At 37.5% G+C, this 23,327-nt stretch overlaps 1 protein-coding gene across 1 annotated transcript in view; it reads right to left on the bottom strand.

Annotated features, from left to right (window-relative positions):
- Nucleotides 1–1,842, bottom strand: part of FSIP2 (fibrous sheath interacting protein 2) — a 110,079-nt gene extending 108,237 nt beyond the window's left edge. The window contains exons 1-2 of the mRNA XM_062196542.1: nt 1,744–1,842; nt 1,261–1,386 (exon numbers count right to left, since the gene is read on the bottom strand). Of these exons, the coding sequence (XP_062052526.1) occupies nt 1,261–1,386; nt 1,744–1,842 (225 nt within the window). The remainder of the gene's footprint in view (nt 1–1,260; nt 1,387–1,743) is intronic.
- Nucleotides 1,843–23,327: the final 21,485 nt, after the last annotated feature.

Raw genomic sequence — 23,327 nt, 5'->3', positions numbered from 1 at the left:
ATTCAGGGGCCCAAGCAGTTCAGCCATCCTCTGCTGCTCTCCCAGGCATATTAGCAGGGAGCTGGATGGGAAGTGGAGCAGACAGGACTTGAACCAGCACCCATATGTCACTGATGGCGAATTAACCTGTTAGGCCACAATGAAGGTCCCAATTTCTGTCTTTGAGCCACTCAATCTGTGGCACTATATTATAGCGTCCTGAAGTGACTAAAACATTAAGCAAGTATCAGATATCAAAGAGCCCTCTTATTTCTGATGACATCACAAACATTGGAATGGTGGAGGTCACTTAGAATTATCTTTTTGAGTTTTTTTAAATATTGATCAAAGAAACCATTGAACAAAAATATACCCTACTTCCTTCAGTATTTCATACTTAGACAATGGCTTGGGAAGTTTGGGTGTAGGGATAGCATTAAGAACTAAAAACATGAAAAGGTTTGGGGGAATTAAAGATTCCAGTCAAGTGTGACTAAGTGTTGAATAAAACCATACAGATCAAGGACTACATGAATTTTAAACAACGTTGCAATAATTCAGAAAGAATCTTGAATATTAGCTCAGATTCACTCATTGAGGAGAAGAAAGTATTACAGGATTTTGGGAAAGGTGGACAAAAGTACAGGGTCCATGGCATGCACAGGTGAGTACAAAAGGCATCAACTTGAGGATTGAGGCTGTGGTTGAAGAAAAGCCTCCAAAGAGATGCTGAGTTAAACCATGGAGTCTCCTTCTTATACAAGCAGGGCCTTTTTCATTAAAATGAAATTAAAGTGCTCAACCTATAAACCCATTTCAATTTAAATTGTCTTCCCTTTGTGTGTGAAACAGGATTAGGTTGAAAACAAAATAATAAAGTGCTTTGTAAAGAGAGTTTAGTACAAGTTACTATTGATGTAAGTTATGACAGTGATAACCTTATCAACAGTGATAACCTTTCACCTCAATCCTTCTAAGTAAATCAAAACTCACTAAATAGTTATAAATGAATTTTTCTGCCTCAAAAATGTTGCTATGCTTCAATAGATTATAAATTGAAACTAAGAATCTGGATTTTCTTCCATAATTCTGCCACATCACACCAGATGCAACTAGTTTATAATGCATCTTTCCGATTGCCCTGGATGTGGATTTACTTTTTCCCTGTCAGTGATACTGCAAATTCACTTAGTAGACAATACTGTGCTGTAGCCTCTGAATTTAACAGCAACTAGAAAAAGGTGAAGAAAACTAGCGTAAGAAAATTAAAACTTAGTTTACCTTTTCACTTATATTTGTGGTAAAGAACACAGTGTCACTTCCAGGGATCACAGGCAGCTTCACCCCAAGAGGCAGATCCAGTAGTTGAGCAGCTCCCACGCCGGGAAAGTGGGTTTTGTGCGCACCCTGTCGGATGCAATTGGAGAGTTTTGGCTTCTCTTTGAGGTATACTCAGTGTATGGCAACCTACTCCCACCCCAAACCAAGCAACCGAATAACCAGGCACACAACCGGAGAGGAAGGGCTCGCAGTGGGAAGGCCCTGCAGGCCTCCCACTTCCCAAGGCCCCAGTTCTCCTCAGGCCCCTCCACAGCCAGTTGCAGCCAAGCGCAGCCTGAACCAGCGCCGCGGGTGCGCTCCACCAGGGCGCGCCGGAGATGGACGGTTACACACAGCGTGGACTTGGGCGGCGAGCCCTGCCCCCGCCCCAGTAGGCCTTGGGCCCCTGCAGAGGACGACGCCGCCAGGCTTGCGGCCACTCACATCTCCGCACTGCTGGGTATCTGCGGCGAGGCTACTGGCGGCCGTCTTGGCGGCGGCGACGTTGGCCGCCTTCGAACAGGCGCTGAGGTACAGCTCCATGGCCGGTCCCGGCCCCCGGCCCTCCCCCACCCTCCCCTCTCGCTTTCCCTTGCACCCCTTCCCGGTCGTCCCTCCGTCCAGACCGGACTGGGAATGACCAGTGCCGGGTGTCCGCGAAGCCCCACCCCGCCGCGTTCCAGGCCCGAACGGCCTCGGCTGTCAAAGGCCCGCGCCCGCTCGCTCGAGGGCAGGCACGTCGCGCAGCCGTTGGCCTGGGGCGCCTTCAAGGCCCATAGAACTGGAAAATGTATCTTAGTGGCCTGGTCTAAGAGGACCGCAGTGGAAACTTCATTTCACCCTAAAACTAAAACCCCTCCGCCAATCCAAGTCAGAATTCACAGAGCTTTGTTGAGGGGTAGCTGGCTGATTTTTCCGGGTCGCCAAGGAGCTATGGTTCTGTTCAACGGAAGTCCGCTAGTGATTTCAAGGCCTGGCCTTCCCCTTACAGTCTCTGGTCACATCCCCTCTCCAGGCTCCCGCGTCTTCCCACATCACAGCCTGCATAGCGGCATTGGCTTCATTAGGTTTCCTGGCCCCCCTGCCTGCGTCCTCCTCTGGTCTTCCTCTTTCCTCGCTAGCTCTTCAACTCTTCCTCTCTGCATCTCCTCCTGCTTTATCCCAATTTGCTTGCTCTTCTCTTTTCCACCATTCAGGCAAAATGTATGAAGTGGCTGAATTTGTGTCGGTGTTTTTGAACAAAGCACTAAGATACAGCAGTGTGCATCATAGATTCTTTGGTCCACTGTTGTCTGCTGTTATTTCTGCTGTTATTAATACTTACTATTAAGAATTTACCGCCGGCGCCGCGCCTCACTAGGCTAATCCTCCGCCTTGCGGCGCCGGCACACCGGGTTCTAGTCCCGGTCGGGGCACCGATCCTGTCTCGGTTGCCCCTCTTCCAGGCCAGCTCTCTGCTGTGGCCAGGGAGTGCAGTGGAGGATGGCCCAAGTGCTTGGGCCCTGCACCCCATGGGAGACCAGGATAAGCACCTGGCTCCTGCCATCGGATCAGCGCCATGCGCTGGCCGCAGCGCGCCTACCGCGGCGGCCATTGGAGGGTGAACCAACGGCAAAAGGAAGACCTTTCTCTCTGTCTCTCTCTCACTGTCCACTCTGCCTGTCAAAAAAAAAAAAAAAAAAAAGAATTTACTATATTCAGGTACTGTACTAAATATCCTATAAAACATTTGATTCTTATAAAAGTCTTGTCTGTCTGTAATTGCCCTTTTTTTCCTCTCTGCCTAAGAGACTATTTTTTAAATCTTAAATTTTATCTTTATCTTTTTTTAAAGATTTATTTATTTATTCCAAAGAGTTACACAGAAAAAGGAGAGGCAAAAAAGAGAGAGAGAGAGAGAAAGTTCTCCCATCTGATGGTTCACTCTCCAGATGGCCACAACGGCCAGAGATGTGCCAATCTGAAGCCAGGAGCTAGGAGCTTCTTCCAGGTCTCCCACATGCATACAGGGGTCCAAGGACTTGGGCCATCTTCTACTGCTTTCCTGGGCCATAGCAGAGAGCTGGACAGGAAGTGGAGCAGCAGGGTCTGGAACTGGCACCCATATGGGATGCCTGTGCTTCAGGCCAGGGCATTAACCCACTGAGCCACAGAGCCAGCCCCAAATTTTATCTTTATCTAATAACCATACATATTTGTGGGGTACACTGTGATATATGAACACTCAAGGTAATTAGTATTTCCATCTTCTATTATTTATGTTTGGAGGCTTAGAGCTTCTAGTTCTTCATAAAATATATGCAAATATCATGAAAGGTTCAAGGAAAATTGAGTTAAAAAGATTTTAATGAAAAAAAAAATTTGAAATCTATGTACCTTTTTTCTATAATATGCATTTTCAGAAACTTTTTGAAGACCTCTCCCATGCATGTATTTCAAATGTTTTTTGCATCAAAATAAAATCATCTTTTAATCAATTTTCTATGAAGTTTTTAAAGGACCCTTGTATACTATTGTATTGTATATTCCACTGTGCTGTGGATCTCTAGGACTCATTTTTTCCATCCAGCACATTTTCACATTTTAGAAGAACAATTTGGCAACATTATCGAGGGTGGATTTGTAGGGATGAGACTGAAGACTTGGGAGACTTGAGTTGTAGTCACATCAAGAAAATATTTCAGGGATATTTAATGGGTAGAATTGTAAAAACTTTGAACTCTTCCTGTCACATACTTTAAAAAGAAGAGTTGCAGAGAATGGCTACCATGGGAACATATGAAGAGTGGATGAATAGCTTAGATTCTGAAGGTAATGAGTAAGTCAAAAAAGTAATTGATTTTCCTTCTCCCCCTTAAAAATTTGACATAGAACAGGTGAACTTTATATATAAGGAAAGCATTGGAAAGGAAGAGGTTAAGAATAAATAATCCTATTACATTTATACATAAGACAATTGCATTCTTGTAGGTTTTGAAGAAGTATATGCCTGAGGTTTTAATAAATTTGGGGTCTTTTCAAAGACATATGTGTTGACTTTTGGTGCTAACAGATAATTCTCAAAATTTAATGTTCTTAAATTGTGATTTATTCTCACAACTTTCTGCATAGACTGACAGTTATTTTCATGTGAGTGGCTTTATCTAGGGCTGGACCACCTGTGATGGGTTCTCTCACAGACGTGGGGCCTAAGCCAAGAAGACTGGAATGGCTGGAATGGTTGGGCCCTTGTCTGTATACAGTTTTTCACTCTAGGACATTATACAGTTGGTTCAGGTTTTTCAGCATCAAGAGGGAGTAAACAACTTGTATAGACAAGCTAAGATACAGGATTGAGGAAACTACTGAAGAGTACAGTTTATGGTAAGGTTTCTATCATTGAGGGTTTTTGCTGCAAAAACCTACCAAAGATCATTCCCAGACCTTAGTGATTCATGTTTCTCCTTTACTTAAAATACACTTATTCATCTTAATTCTACCAAAAATACATTCAATGGTGCTATCAAATTTGAAATTTAGCATCTTATTGATTCAAGTAAGAGAAAGCAAGCTAGATTAGGTTAGACTTGGCAAACAGCTAAGGATTGTGAGGGTGGGGCTACAGGGTAAGGAGAATAACCACTGGTTACTAAGCAACCCAAAGGCATGCACTTAAGTGATATGCTTTGCAAAAACTAAATGGGAACTTATAAAGCAAAATTCTGGAGACTATAAATTAACAAGATAAAGGATAAAAGCCCAGGACTTTCAGTTAACAAGCTAAAGAAAATTGGGATGAAGTCACCTGGGCCCAGAGACTCCATGGGAGGAAGGGAAGATAAGGAGGTAGGATGAGCTCAGAGCAAGATAAACACTTTTATTAAAAGGCCTGTGCAAACTTTCCAGAGAGTATAAAACCCCCAGATCACTTCCTTTCAATGGTTTTTTCTTGAGAGTAAAGCCTCTCTGGGCTGCTTTCCTAGGAGTCTTCTCTCTGCTCTTTTTTTGAAGGCCGAGTTAGACAGTAAGAGAGACAGAAAGGTCTTCCTTCCGTTGGCTCTCTGCTCTTTTTAATAAGGCCTTTCTGTTTTAGAAGGTCCCTCTAGCTGAGCTGCTTGACTGTGAGAGCTGTCCCTGTACACTTCAATAAAACTCTGCTAAAAAAACACAATCTCCTCATCTTGTTTTTTGGCCTCATACTTTGTGATCGATAGAACGAGTTCCCAGGGTTCTCATCAACTTTAACATTATAGTCTACGGTTATGGCTTAGGGAAAGCTTCTTGGATACTGCTTTTATTAATTTGAGGAACTATGAACTAAATAAATAAATAAATAAATAAAAGAGCCAAGTTTCATTAATAATCTGTAGAGAAGTAACACATTTCCAAAAACTTTAAAACAACAATTGCACAGTAGTTCTGGTAGTTTACATTGTTTTGAGATTCAGATGAGGTAGAGAGGAGAGCTTGTCTCTGCTCTGTAATGTTTGGAACTTCATTTAGAAGATTTGAAGGGTCTGGCGCCGTGGCTCAATAGGCTAATCCTTCACCTGCGGTGCCAGCACACCGGGTTCTAGTCCCGGTTGGGGCGCTGGATTCTGTCCTGATTGCTCCTCTTCCAGTCCAGCTCTCTGCTGTGGCCCGGGAATGCAGGGGAGGATGGCCCAGGTCCTTGGGCCCTGCACCCGCATGGGAGACCAGGAGAAGCACCTGGCTCCTGGCTTCGAATCAGCGCAGCTCGCCGGCCACAGCAGCCATTGTGGGGTGAACCAACGGAAAAGGAAGACCTTTCTCTCTGTCTCTCTCTCACACTGTCCACTCTGCCTGTCAAAAAAGAAAAAAAAAGATTTGAAGGCCAAGAGCTGGCCTCAGCTCCTTCAGTAATTATTAGGAGTTATCTCTTTTGGGATTTACTTTTAGGACTTACTATTTAAGACTTACTAGATAGTACCTAAATAGTCCTCAGAAAAAGGTTAATTATTGCTCCATTCTGTGGCAAAACTTTCCTGTGTATTCTGCACAATGCTCCATTAATCTGGAGATTTTTCAGTCTGGCTGGTGGGAGCAGACAGTTTTCAGCTCCTGCTGAAAGTTAGCACTGTCTGTCTTTGAGTGATTCTTCCCATGGTATCCAGTAGTTCCCTCACAGAGTGTGTGAGAAATAGGGAATACTCAGAGATGTGCCTTTGCACATCTTGGGAGTTCTTGCTCCCCTCCATTCTCTCTCTACTTCTCTGTCACATACCCTAACACATCTATCTGGTTGGGCCTTGGACTCTGTCTCTTGAACTCAGAGTTTAGATGGGCTCCATCTGAAGTCCTATTCCTTATGCTGTGGTCTGACAATTCTCAGGTTGCTAAGTTGAAACAATAGTATGCTTCACTCCCTTTTGTTGATTGATTCTCAGATATTGTTATCCTTTGTTACCTCATACCCAGTGTACTGACCTTGCTTTATACATTTTATCTGATTTTTTAGATATTTTTGATGATTTCAGGAGGGTTTCAAGAGGGAATATTTTCTCCTTGCTATTCTATCTTTAGAGGAAGTACCCGCAGAACTCAATTTGAGTTGTGATCATCAGAATAGAGTTTCGGTTCTATATATGTTTCATTTTTATTTAATTACATGTACTTTCTTAATTTCTTGAATTCTAAAGCATGTTATTATTTGAGTTGTTGTCTTGTCTTTGAGATATTTTCTATAATGATAGGAGACAGTAAGTTGGCTTACTTTTTTTATAATGCTCTATTTTATTATTATTTGGTAGATTGACCTTCTCACAATAGCCTTATCTCTTTTTCCTTAAGCATTTTTATAATTAGAAATAAACTTTTATTAGATGTCTGTTGTATTCTTGAACTCAAATTGTACAAGTTCAATAATTTAACAGTTTAAAAATCATTGAAAATAATAAATTCATCAGAAAATGTTATTGATATAACATGGCAGTGGCAGTAATTCATTTAACAATTATGAGTAGTCTGTACATAGAGCACACTTAAAATTGCTAGGAAAGGTACCTATTAGATTGTAATTTAATATTAATTACTTCTAATAGAAGAGACTAAGACTGAACTGATGTAGTCTTTTAAAAAGCAGAAAGTTTAAAAAGTTTTAAGACTTCTTCTTACAAATAGGTAGCAATGAATGTAATGTGACATGTAAGGAAATGCCTGGGAAATAAAGTGGAAATGGAATAGAGATACACAAATCTGTACTAATCATAGTGTTATGCTAAGTAGATTTCAGCTAAAGGCTATAACATATGTATAGGTAGATTCAACAAAGGCCAAAACGATATAAATTCCTTGAGAGAGATATAAATACCATGCTATGAGGATTTATCCATTGCTTAGCATTGCTATACCAAAGTACCATTAACTGAGTGTCTTAAAACAACAGCAATGTATTCTTTCAAAATTATGAAAGCTAGAAGTCAAAAATCAAGGTATTGGCATGGCAAATATTCTCTCAAGACTCTCTGGAAAGATCCTTTCTTATTTCTTTCTAAGTTTTGGGAATTGCTGGCAATCTTCAGTATTTTTAAATTAAGTATGTCACTCTAATCTCTGCCTTTGCCTTTACATGGTTGTCTTCTCTGTGTGTGTATGTGTGTGCATGTTTGTGTGTATTCAAATTTCTGTCTTTCTACAAGAATACCAGTACCTGGATTAAGGCCTATGTTAATCCAATATGATCTCATTTTAGTCAGATTACACCTGTCAGTGTTCTATTTCCAAATAATGGTATTCTGATTTTCTGGATGGACATGAATTTTAAGAAAACATTATTCAACTAAGTATAAAAGTATATAGAACATCCTGTTGATGGGGTAAGATTGATACTTGTGTCATGCCAAGAAAGTTTTTTAGGGATGTTGATTTAATAAAGAACTTAAAATAAGAAACTGTCTATTAATAAAAAATATAGAAATTAGCATCTTCAAAATATATGTGAGTTTCTAAAAGATCCCAGAACCTGCAGAGAGAGCAGATGGAAGGAAATCATCAATCATTGAACCTACTTTAATGGAGCCAGTAAAAGTAGGCAACAAACATAAGTGAATATCAACCACCTGGGTTCCCTGAAATAGTCTATTTCTGCCAGGTTAAACACATAATTTCTGATTAGTTAATGTATTTTTTATGAAACACGTTATTAATTTTATTTATTCATCAATAATAGCCTAAAAGCTATAAATTATGAAAAAGGGTGAATAAAAAGCATATATATTACAGAAACAATGCCAAAGACACCAGCACATCATATACAAGCAATCTGTGTGAGTTCTTGTCCAATACTTCCAGCTACTTTCAACTGCTGGTTCACTACAGTCAACACAAACATAAGTATACATAGATCCCTTTGCTTCTATATATACCTTTGTTTTATATATATAAAACATATATATGTGTATATGTACATATACACATATATGTATATATAATTGTATATATACAATTATATGTATATATCTGTATATATATATAAATGTATATATTAAATATATACACATATATGTGTGTATATATATATATATATATCTTTGTTTCTTTTATTTTTAAACTTTTATTTAATGAATATACATTTCCAAAGTACAGCTTCTGGATTACAATGGCTTCCCCCCCCCATAACTTCCCTCCCACCCCGCAACCCTCCCATTTCCCACTCCCTCTCCCCTTCCATTCACATCAAGATTCATTTTGAATTCTCTTTATATACAGAAGATCAGTTTAGTATATATTAAGTAAAGATTTCAACAGTTTGCCCTCACATAGCAACATAAAGTGAAAAATACTGTTGGAGTACTAGTTATAGCATTAAATCACAATGTACAGCACATTAAAGACAGAGATCTTACATGATATTTTTTAAAAATTAATTAATTTTCTATGCAATTTCCAATTTAACACCAGGTTTTTTTTTTCATTTTCAATTATCTTTATATACAGAACATCGATTCAGTATATACTAAGTAAAGATTTCATCAGTTTGCACCCACACAGAAACACAAAGTGAAAAATATTGTTTGAATACTAGTTATAGCATTAATTCACATTTTACAGCACATTAAGGACAGATCCCACATGAGACGAAAGTACACAGTTACTCCTGTTGTTGATTTAACAATTTGACACTCTTGTTTATGGCATCAGTAATCTCCCTAGGCTCTAGTCATGAGTTGCCAAGGCTATGGAAGCCTTTAGGGTTCGCAGACTTCAATCTTATTCCGACAAGGTCATAGTCAAAGTGGAAGTTCTCTCCTCCCTTCAGAGAAAGGTACCTCCTTCCTTGATGGCCCCATTCTTTCCACTGGGATCTCACTCACAGAGATCTTTCATTTAGGTTTTTTTTTTTTTTTTTTTTTTTTTTTTTGACAGCGTGTCTTGGCTTTCCATGCCTAAAATACTCTCATGGGCTCTTGAGCCATATCAGAATGTCTTAAGGGCTGATTCTGAGGCCAGATGCTATTTAGGACATCTGCCATTCTATGAGTCTGCTATGTATCCCACTTCCCATGTTGGATCGTTTTCTCCCTTTTTGATTCTATCAGTTAATAACATGAGGTGTATTTCTTTGCCAATGTCACCCAGTAAAATACTGCATTACATTATTAATTGCTTTTAAAAATATCAATTACATTTATCTTAGTGATGTTGAAAAACTTAAAGTGAACACAGATTTCTGATGAATTAAGTAGTTCAGGCCACAGAGAAAGAAAGGGCTTTATATTTGGGTTGGGAATCTTATTCATAATTTATACCAGTTTGTATGTTCTAAGCCAGTATGCCAGATTTCTACCTGAAAATTATGGGGAGATGGAGGGACTGGACTTTATTTTCTTGTGGGAATACATTGTGCCTACCGACCCACTGTTATCACACAGTAAATGTGTTTAAGAAAAAAAGTTTGAAAAATAACTGGAAAAACTATCCTATAAAATGATTATTTTCCTTTGATAAGCAATAATTATAGTATGTTTTTAAAATACATTCCTTCTTTTCAAAAACAATACTAAATAATATGAAAAACATGGAAACCATCAGTTACTAATGTTTTTTGTTTTAAGCTTTTAGGTTCTGGAGGCAATTAACTATATAAGAATAGTCAGCTAAAGTTTGCTACACACTGTTACTTTTGATTATCAGCTAACAAGGTATGCATTATCAAATATTTTCACTAACATTGTGAGACAGTTATTAAATTATCTGTTTTATGAAGTGAAACTTTGGACTTGGAGAAATTACATAACTTACCTGTCATTATATAGCTTTTAACTGGTTCATCAGTTCCAAGGGATCAATCTTTTTTTTTTTTTTTTTTTTTTTTTTGGACAGGCAGAGTTAGAGAGAGAAAGAGAGACAGACAGACAGAGAGAGGTCTTCCTTCTTCCGTTGGTTCACCCCTAAAATGGCCACTATGGCCAGTGCTGTGGCTGGCGCTCTGCGCCGATCTGAAGCCAGGAGCCACGTGCTTCTTCCTGGTCTCCCAAGTAGGTGCAGGGCCCAAGCACTTGGGCCATCCTCCACTGCACTCCCGGGCCACAGCAGAGAGCTGGACTGGAAGAGGAGCAACTGGGACAGAATCTGGTGCCCCAACTGAGACTAGAACCCGGGTGCCAGCGCCACAGGCAGAGGATTAGGCAAGTGAGCCACGGCACCAGCCAAGGGATCAATCTTAAATAGCAAACATTCTCCTTTGTGTTTATCATTTTTTCAAATAAAATTATTTCTTAGTTTTCAAATCTTGAAAAATCGTGTACATACTTGCTTCTCATATTTTATTTCTCAAGTATAAAATTTACAAAAATAATGAAAATCCAACATTAAAGCCACTGCATTGGGATAGCTGATAAAACCTCAAGAAAGATTGGGTGCAGGTCAGAAATGGAATGGCTGGCACTGTGGTGCATCAGGTTAATCTGCTTGTGACACCAGCGTCCCATATCAGAGGGCAGGTTCCAGTCTTGGCAGCTGCACTTCCCATATTGCTTCCTGGTAATGCCTTTGGGAAGGCAGCAGATAATGACTCAAATACTCATTCCCTTGCCACCAATGTGAGAGACCTCATTGACATTTCTGATTCCTGGGTCCATCCCCACCATTCCTTGCTGATGGGGCCATTTGGCGAGTTAACCAACGGGTGATTTACTGTTTCTCCCTCTCTGTCACTCAGCCTTTGAGTAAATAAATGAATAAATAAATAAACAAACAAAAAATCTTTTTAAATAAAAGGATTGATATACTAATTTTGTTATTGTATCTCACATGTTAAAAATGCAATCTCTAAATCATTTTAATAGTTTGATAACCCACTCTGATCTCATTCACCTACTTTCAAAATTTATTTTTATTTCTATTGCTTAATATAGTAGAATATAAATTAACTACATTGTATATTAAAAGTAGTTATTTCTTTGTTGATGCCTAAGAATTGACTGTCTTCATTTGTTTTAATAGCTTTTCTATGTTTAGTTTTATTTATTTGTTTTCTTCTACTTGAAAAGCATAACAAAAGAGAGAGATAACAGAGAGAGAGAGAGAGAGAAATGGGATCTTCCATCTATCTGCTCCTGTACTTCCCCAAAGCCCACAACAGCCAGGACTGGACCATGCCTAAACTAGGAGCAAGGTCTCCCACATGGGCGACAAGGGCTCAAGCACTTGAACCACCACTTGAAGCTTCCCAGGAGAATTACCAGGATCAGAAAAGAATATTATCTGAAAGAAAACTGGCAGTCAGCTGCACCACAGGCCTTCTCCATTCTTCATTCTAATGTACTTATATTTGATCAACATGTTTATGGAACTCATCCATGCATCTGGGAAGGAAAAAGTTAAGTTGGAGGTTTGCAAAACTCCTTTCATTGAAGGTACTCCAGGGAAAGAAAGCAAGTAGCCTAAACTAATCCGCTTAGCATGTTAATAGAAAATCTCCAGGCAAAAGAACAACAATAAAGGTTTTTGTGAGTGAAAGGGCCTTTTTAGATGGGCTGCTTTTAAGAAAATATGCTTAATTGTTTAGAATTACTCACAGTAATCAAAGTGGAAATTAGGGATTTATAGCCAGTGGCCCCTTGGAAATTTTTGCAATCCTTAATCTATGTAACTTTATCAGTAAATGTTTCTTAAACTAACGGGTCCCTTATATGAAAGTAAATACCTGTGTACTTCATAGAAATCTTATCTATTTAGGCTAGAATGCATATGATGTGCTTTGACAGGACTTGTGGAAGTGCACTAGGGTGCTGAACCTCTTCTTGCTTTACCTGTGCCTCTCAACTACGTGTATCCTTGAAATCATTATAACCCTTTTTACTAAATAAGAGCTCCAAGTCCTATCAGCCTGACCCTGTATTATTTTAAATTTCCAGATAGATTTATTTCTATGGTAGCACTTCTCAAACTTGATTCTTTCAGTAGTTGATTAAATCAGTTTGATATTTACTAGAGGTTCTAGAGGCACAATTTTAGTTTGGAAAAGTTATATGCATGTGTTGCTGAAATTAGGAAGAATAAAAATAAAATTAATTCATACTTTAATCCTGTGTTCTGTGACTTTCAGACTGGAAGCAAACAATAGCAGTGATGCACGTGGTAAAGCACTTCCTGGGAAGCAGCAGTAGTTGAGTCCCTGTCCCTGCCAGCATAAGGGAGACTGATTGAATTTCATGAGCAGCTCCCATTGCTTCAGTTATTTGTGGAGTGAACCAGTAATGGAGAATCTCTCCCTGTCTCTCTGCTTTTCAAATAAAAAAAATACCATAAAACATGCAGTGTTTAGAGTTCCACATATTAAATTTTAATTGGAACTTCACTGAGTATGAATAATTTGGGTCTTAATTTTGTTTGTAACCATACTTAATGATTTTTAGTGCAGCAATAACCACAGTTTACTTAAGTAGTATTGTATGTATGAATGACTAGGTTTTTTTTACATTACATAAATTCTATAGTATGCATCTTTTTATATAAATTGCTGAATTAAGGGGTATATTCATTTCAATTTTTTTTATCATAGTTTATCATAGTTATTGTCTTTCTTCCCTCAACCAGCCTTACTGATTTGTTCTCCCTCAAATGGAGATAATGGAAAGTAAGTGCCTGCTATTATTATCCACCTTCCATAATGGATAGACCTTTTTCACAGGGCGTGGTTTTAGATAATGACTAAAACTGGTTTTTAATCTAACTATATCTTATCTATATCTATATATTTAGTTTCAAGGATAATCGAGACTCCCATCTTTTGTCCCCATTGTAAAACAACATTTACTCTGCCATATTCAAGCAAAATCCCTAAATGATTTGTAGTTACTTTTAAAATTATATAAATTTGGGTGATGGATAAAAAGATTATAGGTGATTAGTAAAAGTGACCAAGGTGGTTAGTAAGGGCAATATTCAGCGTTTTATAATTCTTGTATCTTTTGAAGCAAAACGTATTAATCCCAGCAGATGTGATGTGAATATTTAGCATAACAATGTACCACAAGTTGAAAATAATTTCTTACTTGTCAGCTGGACTACTATCAAAAGATTTAACACAGTAGGTCCTAGGATTGCTATCTTTTAAGCAGTTCTGCTTACAGGATTCCCGTTGACTGGCTGGAAATTTGGCAATCAAATCATTCAGAAACTGGTAAGATTGGTTAATTGTGACTACATTGATGGTAAAAATATTATAGTTTATCTTGAACGTGTGGCATCTATTTAAAACTTTGAAAATTTGATTAAGTGCTACGAGCACATGTTTGCAAGATCAGCTCCTATAAAAACCTTAGACACAGATATGGGCTGAAATGTCGCCCACAAACTTCATATTTTGAAGTCTTAGTCCCCCATATATCAGATTGTAACTTTTTAGATAGGGCCTTTATTAAACATGCGATTGTCTAATATGAGCTCATGAGGGTTGGCCCTAGTCTAACCTAGCTACTATACTTCCAAGAAGAGATCTGGACATAGGTATGCACGCAGGGAAAAATCAATCATGTGCAACATTAACATGCATGCATTTTGAACTCAGACTGTAAGACTTCAGAGTGGAGCAAATGAATTTCTGCTTAAATCAACCAGTCTGAGGTACTTTGTTATGGAAGGCCTAGCAAGCTAATACAGGCTCTGCATTGCTAATAGGCTTCCTTGGCTGAAGCATTTTACTGAACTTCATGCTGCCAAGAAAGGGATCCTGCTTGATTCAACTTTCATGTTAGAGAGGGAGGGAGTATCTGAAATCTGTATATGGAATTCTGCAGACTTTTCTTGTGTCTTTTCCCCTTGGCTGATCTTGTGGTATATCCTTTACCTCAGATGTGAAGACAAAACTTTCTACAGAGTTCCATGTGTTCTAGTGAATCACCAGAGGACTGGGTAGTCTTGGGGAATCACAGAAGTAGAGACTCAGCCAATATAATGACCCAATGAGTAGTTTTGATAATCCAAGTAGATTTTAAAATTTTTTAGTTAGCAATTGTTCTTCTTCTTTTTTTTTTAACTTTTATTTAATAAATATAAATTTCCAAAGTACAACTTTTGGATTATAGCGGCTTTTTCCCCTCATAACCTCCCAAGTAGATTTTTAAATTTTTTAGTTAGCAATTGCTCTTCTTATATTGATGAAATTCTGGCTGGGCATTCAGACCCCACTTTAATTGATATTAAAGGTGAGTATAGTTCTAACTGTTTGGTCTGTCTCATCAAAAGTAACAATCTTCAGGGAAGATTTTTGTCTTTCTGGATCAGTGCATTCTTTAATAACTAGAAACTACCCAATGATTACTATTAAATAGAAAAGACTCAATAGTAGGTGTTCACTAAACTGCTCTTTAGTATATCAATGAACCAGGTATCTTTTTCTTTCTTGGTCACTGTCCAAATGCACATTGCCAGTATGTGCCTCAACAGTATCTGCAATTTTCTTCCCTTCTCATCCCTTCTTTTCCTTTCTTTTCACTCATTTTTTTCTGTCTCCCCTCCCCCCTCTTCCCTTCCTTCCTTCCTTCCTCCCTCCCTCCCTCCCTCCCTCCTTCCTTATCATCCATTACTGGGCATTGATCCTTCTAACTGACATTGTCCTCTTTTAGAAAATATCCATATCTTTACCTTTTGAATTATATCATGTTCCTACTAATTATTAATATAGTATTAAGAACATGAGCTGTGGAATAGTAAAAAAAATATTGTGTTATGTTTTACTATTGCTCTCTTTCCTTCATTCATCTATTTAATGAATATTTGCATTACAAATTTTTGGTAATAACCTTGTTGTATACTTTGACAACACTGGCAGATTTTAATTGTGGTTGTTCTGTCTTCATGCACTGATGTTCAATATCCACACATTAAACTATAACATTTGCTTATCCACATAAAGATATACTTATTTGATTAAGTGGAGGATCACAAATTGTTAGTCACTTGTGATTTTAACTTAGTGGATTAGAATAATATTTTTTAAAGTAGAACAAAAAACAAAGCAAGAATAAATAATGACTTTCAGATTTAGTGAGAATATTATTATTCTTTGCACACTCACTTTAGATATAGATATATAGCCGGCGCCGTGGCTTAACAGGCTAATCCTCCACCTTGCGGCGCCAGCACACCGGGTTCTAGTCCCGGTTGGGGCGCCAGATTCTATCCTGGTTGCCCCTCTTCCAGGCCAGCTCTCTGCTATGCTCCGGGAAGGCAGTGGAGGATGGCCCAAGTCTTTGGGCCCTGCACCCGCATGGGAGACCAGGAGAAGCACCTGGCTCCTGGCTTCGGATCAGCACGATGTGCCGGCCGCAGCGGCCATTGGAGGGTGAACCAACGGCAAAAAGGAAGACCTTTCTCTCTGTCTCTCTCTCTCACTATTCACTCTGCCTGTCAAAAAAATAAATAAATAAATAAATAAATAAAAAGAGATATAGATATATAACTTATATACTTTGTGTAAATATATAAGATATATAATAAATGTATTATGAGTTTAAGGAATGAAAATATGAAAGCAGAACAAGTTGATGGGTCATAATTTCAGTAAAAGATTCTAAAAAATGAAAATTCTTCCAAGTGTTAAAACAGAAATTGTTACTGAATATTGGTTGATGTAACTAATTCATTTTATAAGAATAAAGGGGTTCAATAAAATCAATTTATCTTCCAGAATCACAAAATAGGTTAATTAGAGATTTAAAGTTGAAATTCGAGTTTTCTATCAATTGTCAAATGGGATGAAGGTGTCCCAAGGGCAGCTTAACCTGCTGCACCTGTGACCACTGCAAGATCCATTAAAATACATACATATATATATATATATATATATATTTTACATTAAGCACAATCACTAAAGAAATGTGGTTGTTTTCAATTTAAATAAAAAAACTAATAATTTAAATAAAATATTCTAAGTTTGATTATATAATTTATTTTAGGTTTTATCCCAATAATATGGAATTAAGATAAATTTGGCTTCTTTAACATGAAATAATTGTCACCTATTCAAATACTTGGCATTATACCTATTCTAATATAAGTATTCAAACAAGCACCAGTTAAAATATTACTGCATCTTTATCACCTTCTACCAACTGGTTGTTTATCTTCGCAATGAAGAGGGATCACAGTGTTATTTCAAGAAACTGCTTTATGAGGATTTTTTTTTTCTTTCTTTTCTTTCTCTCTCTTTTTTTTTTTTTTTTTTTTTTTTGGTAGTTTTTCTGGTTAGTTTTTTCACCTAATTATTGAACAATGTGAGAAAAGCATTTTCTCCAGCATGGCTTCAAAGGTAATGAAAGAGTGAATTAAAGTGACCCTTGGAGCCATTTTGCAGAAAATGAAACAAGAACAACAGCAAAAGCACTTCTTTCTTTACCTTATGTGAGACTTTCCAGTCTGGTTTTACCTTGTCTGATATCAAGAGCTCACTCCTGTTGTGTTACTATTTGTATGTTTATCATGCCGTATCCTACCTCTTTATTTTAAGTCATTCTGAATCACTCTATTTTAGATGTGGTGCCATTTAATATATTTTGTTTCGAATGTAATAAATTAACTCATTTCCTCTTATTAACTTACGTGCTATGTGTGGTCTCTTAAGTAAAATTACTTTATGCTATTTTGAACAAATTTCCTTAGTCCCTCTTGATTAATCTTAATAAGGGTATTAACTGCCTTATAGATATTTCCTTTGAATTTATTTGAAATCTGTACATAAAATCTGTACATAAAATATAGTAATGAAGTCATTTTTAATTAATGACTCACAAGGATGTGCTCTTAGTAGCTTACATACTGATGTCTGGAGTAATTGAAAAGGAAGTAATCTTTCAAAATTCTTAAAATTTAAGCGATCAAGACCATTGTTGCTTGCTGAGATTGTGAAGATACAAATAATAAAGTTTTCTTTAAATAAGAATGAATGGAAAATTAAGAGAAAGTTTGTCATCTAAAAATTCTATATTCCATGTATTCTCATTCACAGAGATGCTTCATTTCAAGTGTAATATTATCCTCTGATGGGTTTAAATATTAAAAACATGTTTTATCCTTATTCTAATTTTAAATTTATTGTGTTCTGCTTGGGGTAACCTTCATAATAACTGAAACCATTATTTTCATAGGTATTTAATTATGTAAAAACGGATTCTGTACAGTAATCATTGTAATGAAAGATTTTATGGTGTTGGATAATAGTTTACTTAATTCATTTTCTCAAGTTCTTTGTTCTTTTTTTCTTGTATGACAATAAGAAGAATAAGGCAATTGATTTGCATAAATTAGCTTTCAATGTTCAGATACGGGAACCATGTTTTTGTTAAAGCATGCATTTTAAACAGTTTTTATAGTTATTTTGTAACAAAAGATAGACTTGCAGGTGTATCTTCATATGGTGGTTATTTGTATTATAAAATGGTAACATTTATTTTATGTTTTTTCTAAATTGGTAAACAATATAGTGAAATATGCAATAAACACATTTTATATAATTTGTTAAATAAAAATGAATCATCAGTGATACCGTTCAATTTTACATTTAAAGAAATTGTCAAATCACTAGCAAGATGCTATATAAAATCATGTTACTAAATAAGTCAATGTTACCATAAATCCAGTTAGTTTTTGTTATTGTTTTTTTAATATTTTTGCTCTTTCTCCCTCTTCCTTTTCCTCTCTTATCTTTTTTCTTCCTTTAATATTTTTCAATACCTAAACAGTAATTTGTGGTTTGTAATTTTTTTGTTAAAGTATGCTTCCTAAGATGACATTTTCCACTAATTAAACCAAAATGAATGAAAGGGGATAGCAACAATTTTGTGTTTTGCAAGTGTACCTCAGTTCTTACTACATAATTTTCAACTAATAGATATAGTATAGTTGAGGATGCTAATAGTTATTGCTACTGGCATTGTAATTATTTTTAGCATTGCAATCTTAAAACATGCTGCACATTGTGTTAAGTGCTTCACATGGGTTATCTCATGGTATGCTTGCAAGGCAGGTAACCTGTAGTACATTTCCCTCCCAAGTCAGAGTAAAGGTAGAGAGTGTACCATCAGAAAATAAGGCAGGTAATTTTAAAAACCTTATGGGGGACATGCTAAAAATTAGCCTTCTGAAAAATAAATTAATGCCATTTGCCTGGAGGAGAGTTCTGATATATAGAAAGCTGAGCAAGATGTCTCTGGTTCAAGATTGTTTGTGGTTAACAATGTGGTATCTAGGATTTATATGTCTGAGGTCCTTGAAAAATGCCATGTAATATATGCAATTTTCTGGTTTTATAAATGGAGATCTCCATACTCTAAATGATGACCACTGACCTGTGTGATGATTTGTCAATCTTTCTTAATGATCTTGTCAATTAATCTGAGCCAGAAGGCAGGTAGGTATTAATGGGATAGGAAAGGACTATAGTGGGTACAAAACAAATCCTAGACTTCTTGCTTTTTTGCCCATGATTTTTAAAACTTTTTATATCCAAGAAATTATTAGGAAAGGTTTATGGTGGTTGATTTTTCTGTCTCTGGATGTCATCTTAGGAGTTTATGATTTTTTCAGGGTTATAGAATTAGAAAGTAATACCTATCTCACTATAGAGTTCTCAAATGATAGTGTTATTAAAGTAACTTACTTTGTCAATCAAAAAACAAGTAAGCCTGGAAAAAGGAAATCTCAACAAACTTTTTTACAAGATGGTCCCAAGTATACTTTGATTCTACCAATTCTGAAATGGATGGGGGGGGTGAAATTCAGCTTCTTAATTTGTAAAATAGCAAAAATTTGTTTTTTAAATTGTAATGGCAAGATTCAAAAAGATAAAGTAGCATTTGTGAAGGCTCTAAGTAATGGTTTATAGGTGGTCTTCAACAAATTTTATTTTTACCTCATTTTACTTATTTGTGTTTTTCTTTTTGTTTTAGATTTATTTATTTATTTGAAAGTCAGAGTTACACAGAGAGAGGAGAGGCAGAGAGAGAGAGGTCTTCCGTCTGATGGTTCACTCTCCAATTGGCCTCAATGGCCGGAGCTGCGCCGATCCGAAGCTGGGAGCCAAGAGCTCTTCCAGGTCTCTCACATGGGTGAGGGGCCCAAGCACTTGGGCCCTCTTTTATTGCTTTCCCAGGCCATAGCAGAGAGCTGGATCGGAAGAGGAGCAGCCAGGATGTCAGCGCTTCAGGCCAGGACGTCAACGCGCTGCACTACAGCGCCTACCCCTTATTTATGTTTTTCCTCTATGGAAGCAAGAATTATCAGGAAAAAATATTGAACGTATAAAGCTTACCTGTGACTAAAAGATTCAAATGAACACTCATCTTCTTTGGAATCCTTCACTTTCCTTATTATTCATAAAAACATAACAGTTTTCTGCGAGTGAATTTTCTCAAGTTTTATCAAAAAATTACTTCAATGAGTATTCTCAACAAATTTGTTAAGGAGGAAATGCCTATCAATGAATAACTGATTGTACAAACATTTGGAAAGAATGTTTAAATTATATTTTATATTTTATATTCAGCTAATAATGAATAAGAGTGCCTTTCTGGTCTTTGCCATCTTATATCATTCTAGCATTGCAAAAAGCTAACATTGTGAATTTTTTTCTTTTTTAAAAAATTTTTATTTATTTGAAAGAGGTACAGTGAGACTAGGGGAGAGACAGACAGAGAGAGAGAGAGAGAGAGAGAGAGAGATCAATCTTCCATTTGATGCTTCACTCCCCAAGTGGTTGTAATAGCTGGGCTGTGTCCTGCCAAAGCTAGAGGCACGGATCTTCTTCCGGGTCTTCCACTTGAGTTGTAGGGGTCCAATCACCTAAGCCAGTCTCTGCTGACCTCCCAGGCATAATAGGAGGGAGCTGGATCAGAAGTGGAGCAGCAGGGCCTCGAACAGGTGCTCATATGGGATGCTGGCATCTTATAGTAGGCCCAACATACTATGCCAGAACACAGGCCCCAAATTCTTTCTTCTTAAAAAAATATTTATTTATTTTGAAAAGGTTACACACAGAAAGGGAGAGACGGAGAAAGAGAGAGATCTTAAATCTGCTGATTCCTCCCCAGATGGCCACAATGACAAGTGCTGGGCCAGGCCAATGCCAGGAGCCAGTAGCCATCATCTGGGTCTCCCATGAGGGTAGTAGGGGCCCAGACATTTCTTTTTTTATTTATTTAGTAAATATAAATTTCCAAAGTACAGTTTATGGATTACAATGGCTTTCCATGCCCATAATTTCCCTCCCACTAGCACCCCTCCCATCTCCCGCTCCCTCTACCATTCCATTCACATCAAGATTCATTTTCAATTCTCTTTATATACAGAAGATCAATTTAGTATATATTAAGTAAAGCTTTCAACAGTTTGCACCAACACAGAAACACAAAGTGTAAAAATACTGTTTCAGTACTAGTTATAGCATTACTTCACATTGGACAACACATTAAGGACAGATCCCACATGAGACTAAAGTACACAGTGACTCCTGTTGTTCACTTAACAATTTGATACTCTTGTTTATGGCATCAGTAATCTCCCTAGGCTCTAGTCATGAGTTGCCAAGGCTATGGAAGCCTTTTGAGTTCACTGACTTCGATCTTATTCCAACAGGGTCATAGTCAAAGTGGGAGTTCTCTCCTCCCTTCAGAGAAAGGTACCTCCTACCTTGATGGCCCTGTTCTTTCCACTGGGATCTCACTCGCAGAGATCTTTCTTTCATTTAGTTTTTTTTTTTTTTTTTTCCCCAGAGTGACTTGGCTTTCCATGCCTACAATACTCTCATGAACGCTTGAGCCAGATCTGAATGCCTTAAGGGCTGATTCTGAGGCCAGATGCTATTTAGGACATCCACCATTCTATGAGTCTGCTGTGTATCCTGCTTCCCATGATGGATTGTTCTCTCAACTTTTTAATTCTATCAGTTAGTATTAGCAGACACTTGTCTTGTTTGTGTGATCCCTTTGACTCTTAGACCTATCAGTGTGATCAATTGTGAACTGAAATTGATCACTTGGACTAGTGAGATGGCATTGGTACATGCCACCTTGATGGGATTGTATTGGAATCCCTGGCACATTTCTAACTCCACCATTTGGGGCAAGTCCGATTGAGCATGTCCCAAATTGTACATCTCCTCCCTCTCTTATTCCCACTCTTATATTTAACAGGGATCACTTTTCAGTTAAAATTTTAAACACCTAAGAATAATTGTGTGTTAATTACAGAGTTCAACCAATAGTACTAGAAGAAAAAAAATACTAAAATGGATAAAGATTTACATTGTACATCAACAGTCAGCACAAGAGCTGATCAAGTCACTGTTTCTCATAGTGTCCATTTCACTTCAACAGGTTTCCCCTTTGGTGCTCAGTTAGTTGTCGCTGATCAGGGAGAACATATGATATTTATCCCTTTGGGACTGGCTTAATTCACTGAACATAATGTTTTCCAGATTGCTCCATCTTGTTGCAAATGACTGGATTTCATTGTTTTTGACTGCTGTATAGTATTCTATAGAGTACATGTCCCATAATTTCTTTATCCAGTCTACTGTTGATGGGCATTTGGACTGGTTCCAGGTCTTAGCTATTGTGAATTGAGCTGCAATAAACATTAATGTGCAGATGGCTTTTTTGTTTGCCAAGTTAATTTCCTTTGGGTAAATTCCAAGGAGTGGGATAGCTGGGTTGTAAGGAAGGGTTATATTCAGGTTTCTGAGGACTCTCCAGACTGACTTCCATAGTGGCTTAACCAGTTTGCATTCCCACCAACAGTGGGTTACTGTCCCTTTTTCCCCACATCCTCTCTAGCATCTGTTGTTGGTAGATTTCTGAATGTGAGCCATTCTCACTGGGGTGAGGTGAAGCCTCACTATGGTTTGATTTGCATTTCCCTGATTGCTAGTCATCTTGAACATTTTTTCATGTGTCCGTTGGCCATTTGGATTTCCTCTTTTGAAAAATGTCTATTGAGGTCCTTGGCCCATCTCTTAAGTAGGCTGTTTGTTTTGATGTGGTGGAGTTTCTTGATTTCTTTGTAGATTCTGGTTATCAACCCTTTATCTGTAGCATAGTTTGCAAATATTTTTTCCCATTCTGTTGGTTGCCTCTTCACTTTCCTGACTGTTTCTTTTGAAGTACAGAAACTTCTCAATTTGATACAAACCCAATAGTTAATTTTGGCTTTGACTGCCTGTGCTTCTGGGGTCTTTTGCAAGAAGTCTTTGCCAGTAACTATATCTTGCAGGGTTTCTCCAGTGCTCTCTAATAATTTGATGGTGTTGGGTCGGAGATTTAAGTCTTTAATCCATGTTGAGTGAATTTTTGTGTAAGGTAAAAGGTAGGGGTCTTGCTTCATGCTTCTTCATGTGTAAATCCAGTTTTCCCAGCACCATTTCTTGAATAGACTGTCCTTACTCCAGGGATTGGTCTTACATCCTTGATCAATTACAAGTTGGCTGTAGATGTTTGGATTGATTTCTGGTTTTTCTATTCTGTTCCATTGGTCTATCCATCTGTTTCTGTACCAGAACCACACTGTTTTGATAACAACTGCCCTGTAGTATG

Source organism: Lepus europaeus, chromosome 1 (assembly GCF_033115175.1).
Source record: "Lepus europaeus isolate LE1 chromosome 1, mLepTim1.pri, whole genome shotgun sequence".
NCBI classification, from domain to species: domain Eukaryota; kingdom Metazoa; phylum Chordata; class Mammalia; order Lagomorpha; family Leporidae; genus Lepus; species Lepus europaeus.
Note: the sequence above shows the minus strand (reverse complement) of the source record. Positions and strands in the feature narration are given on the sequence as shown.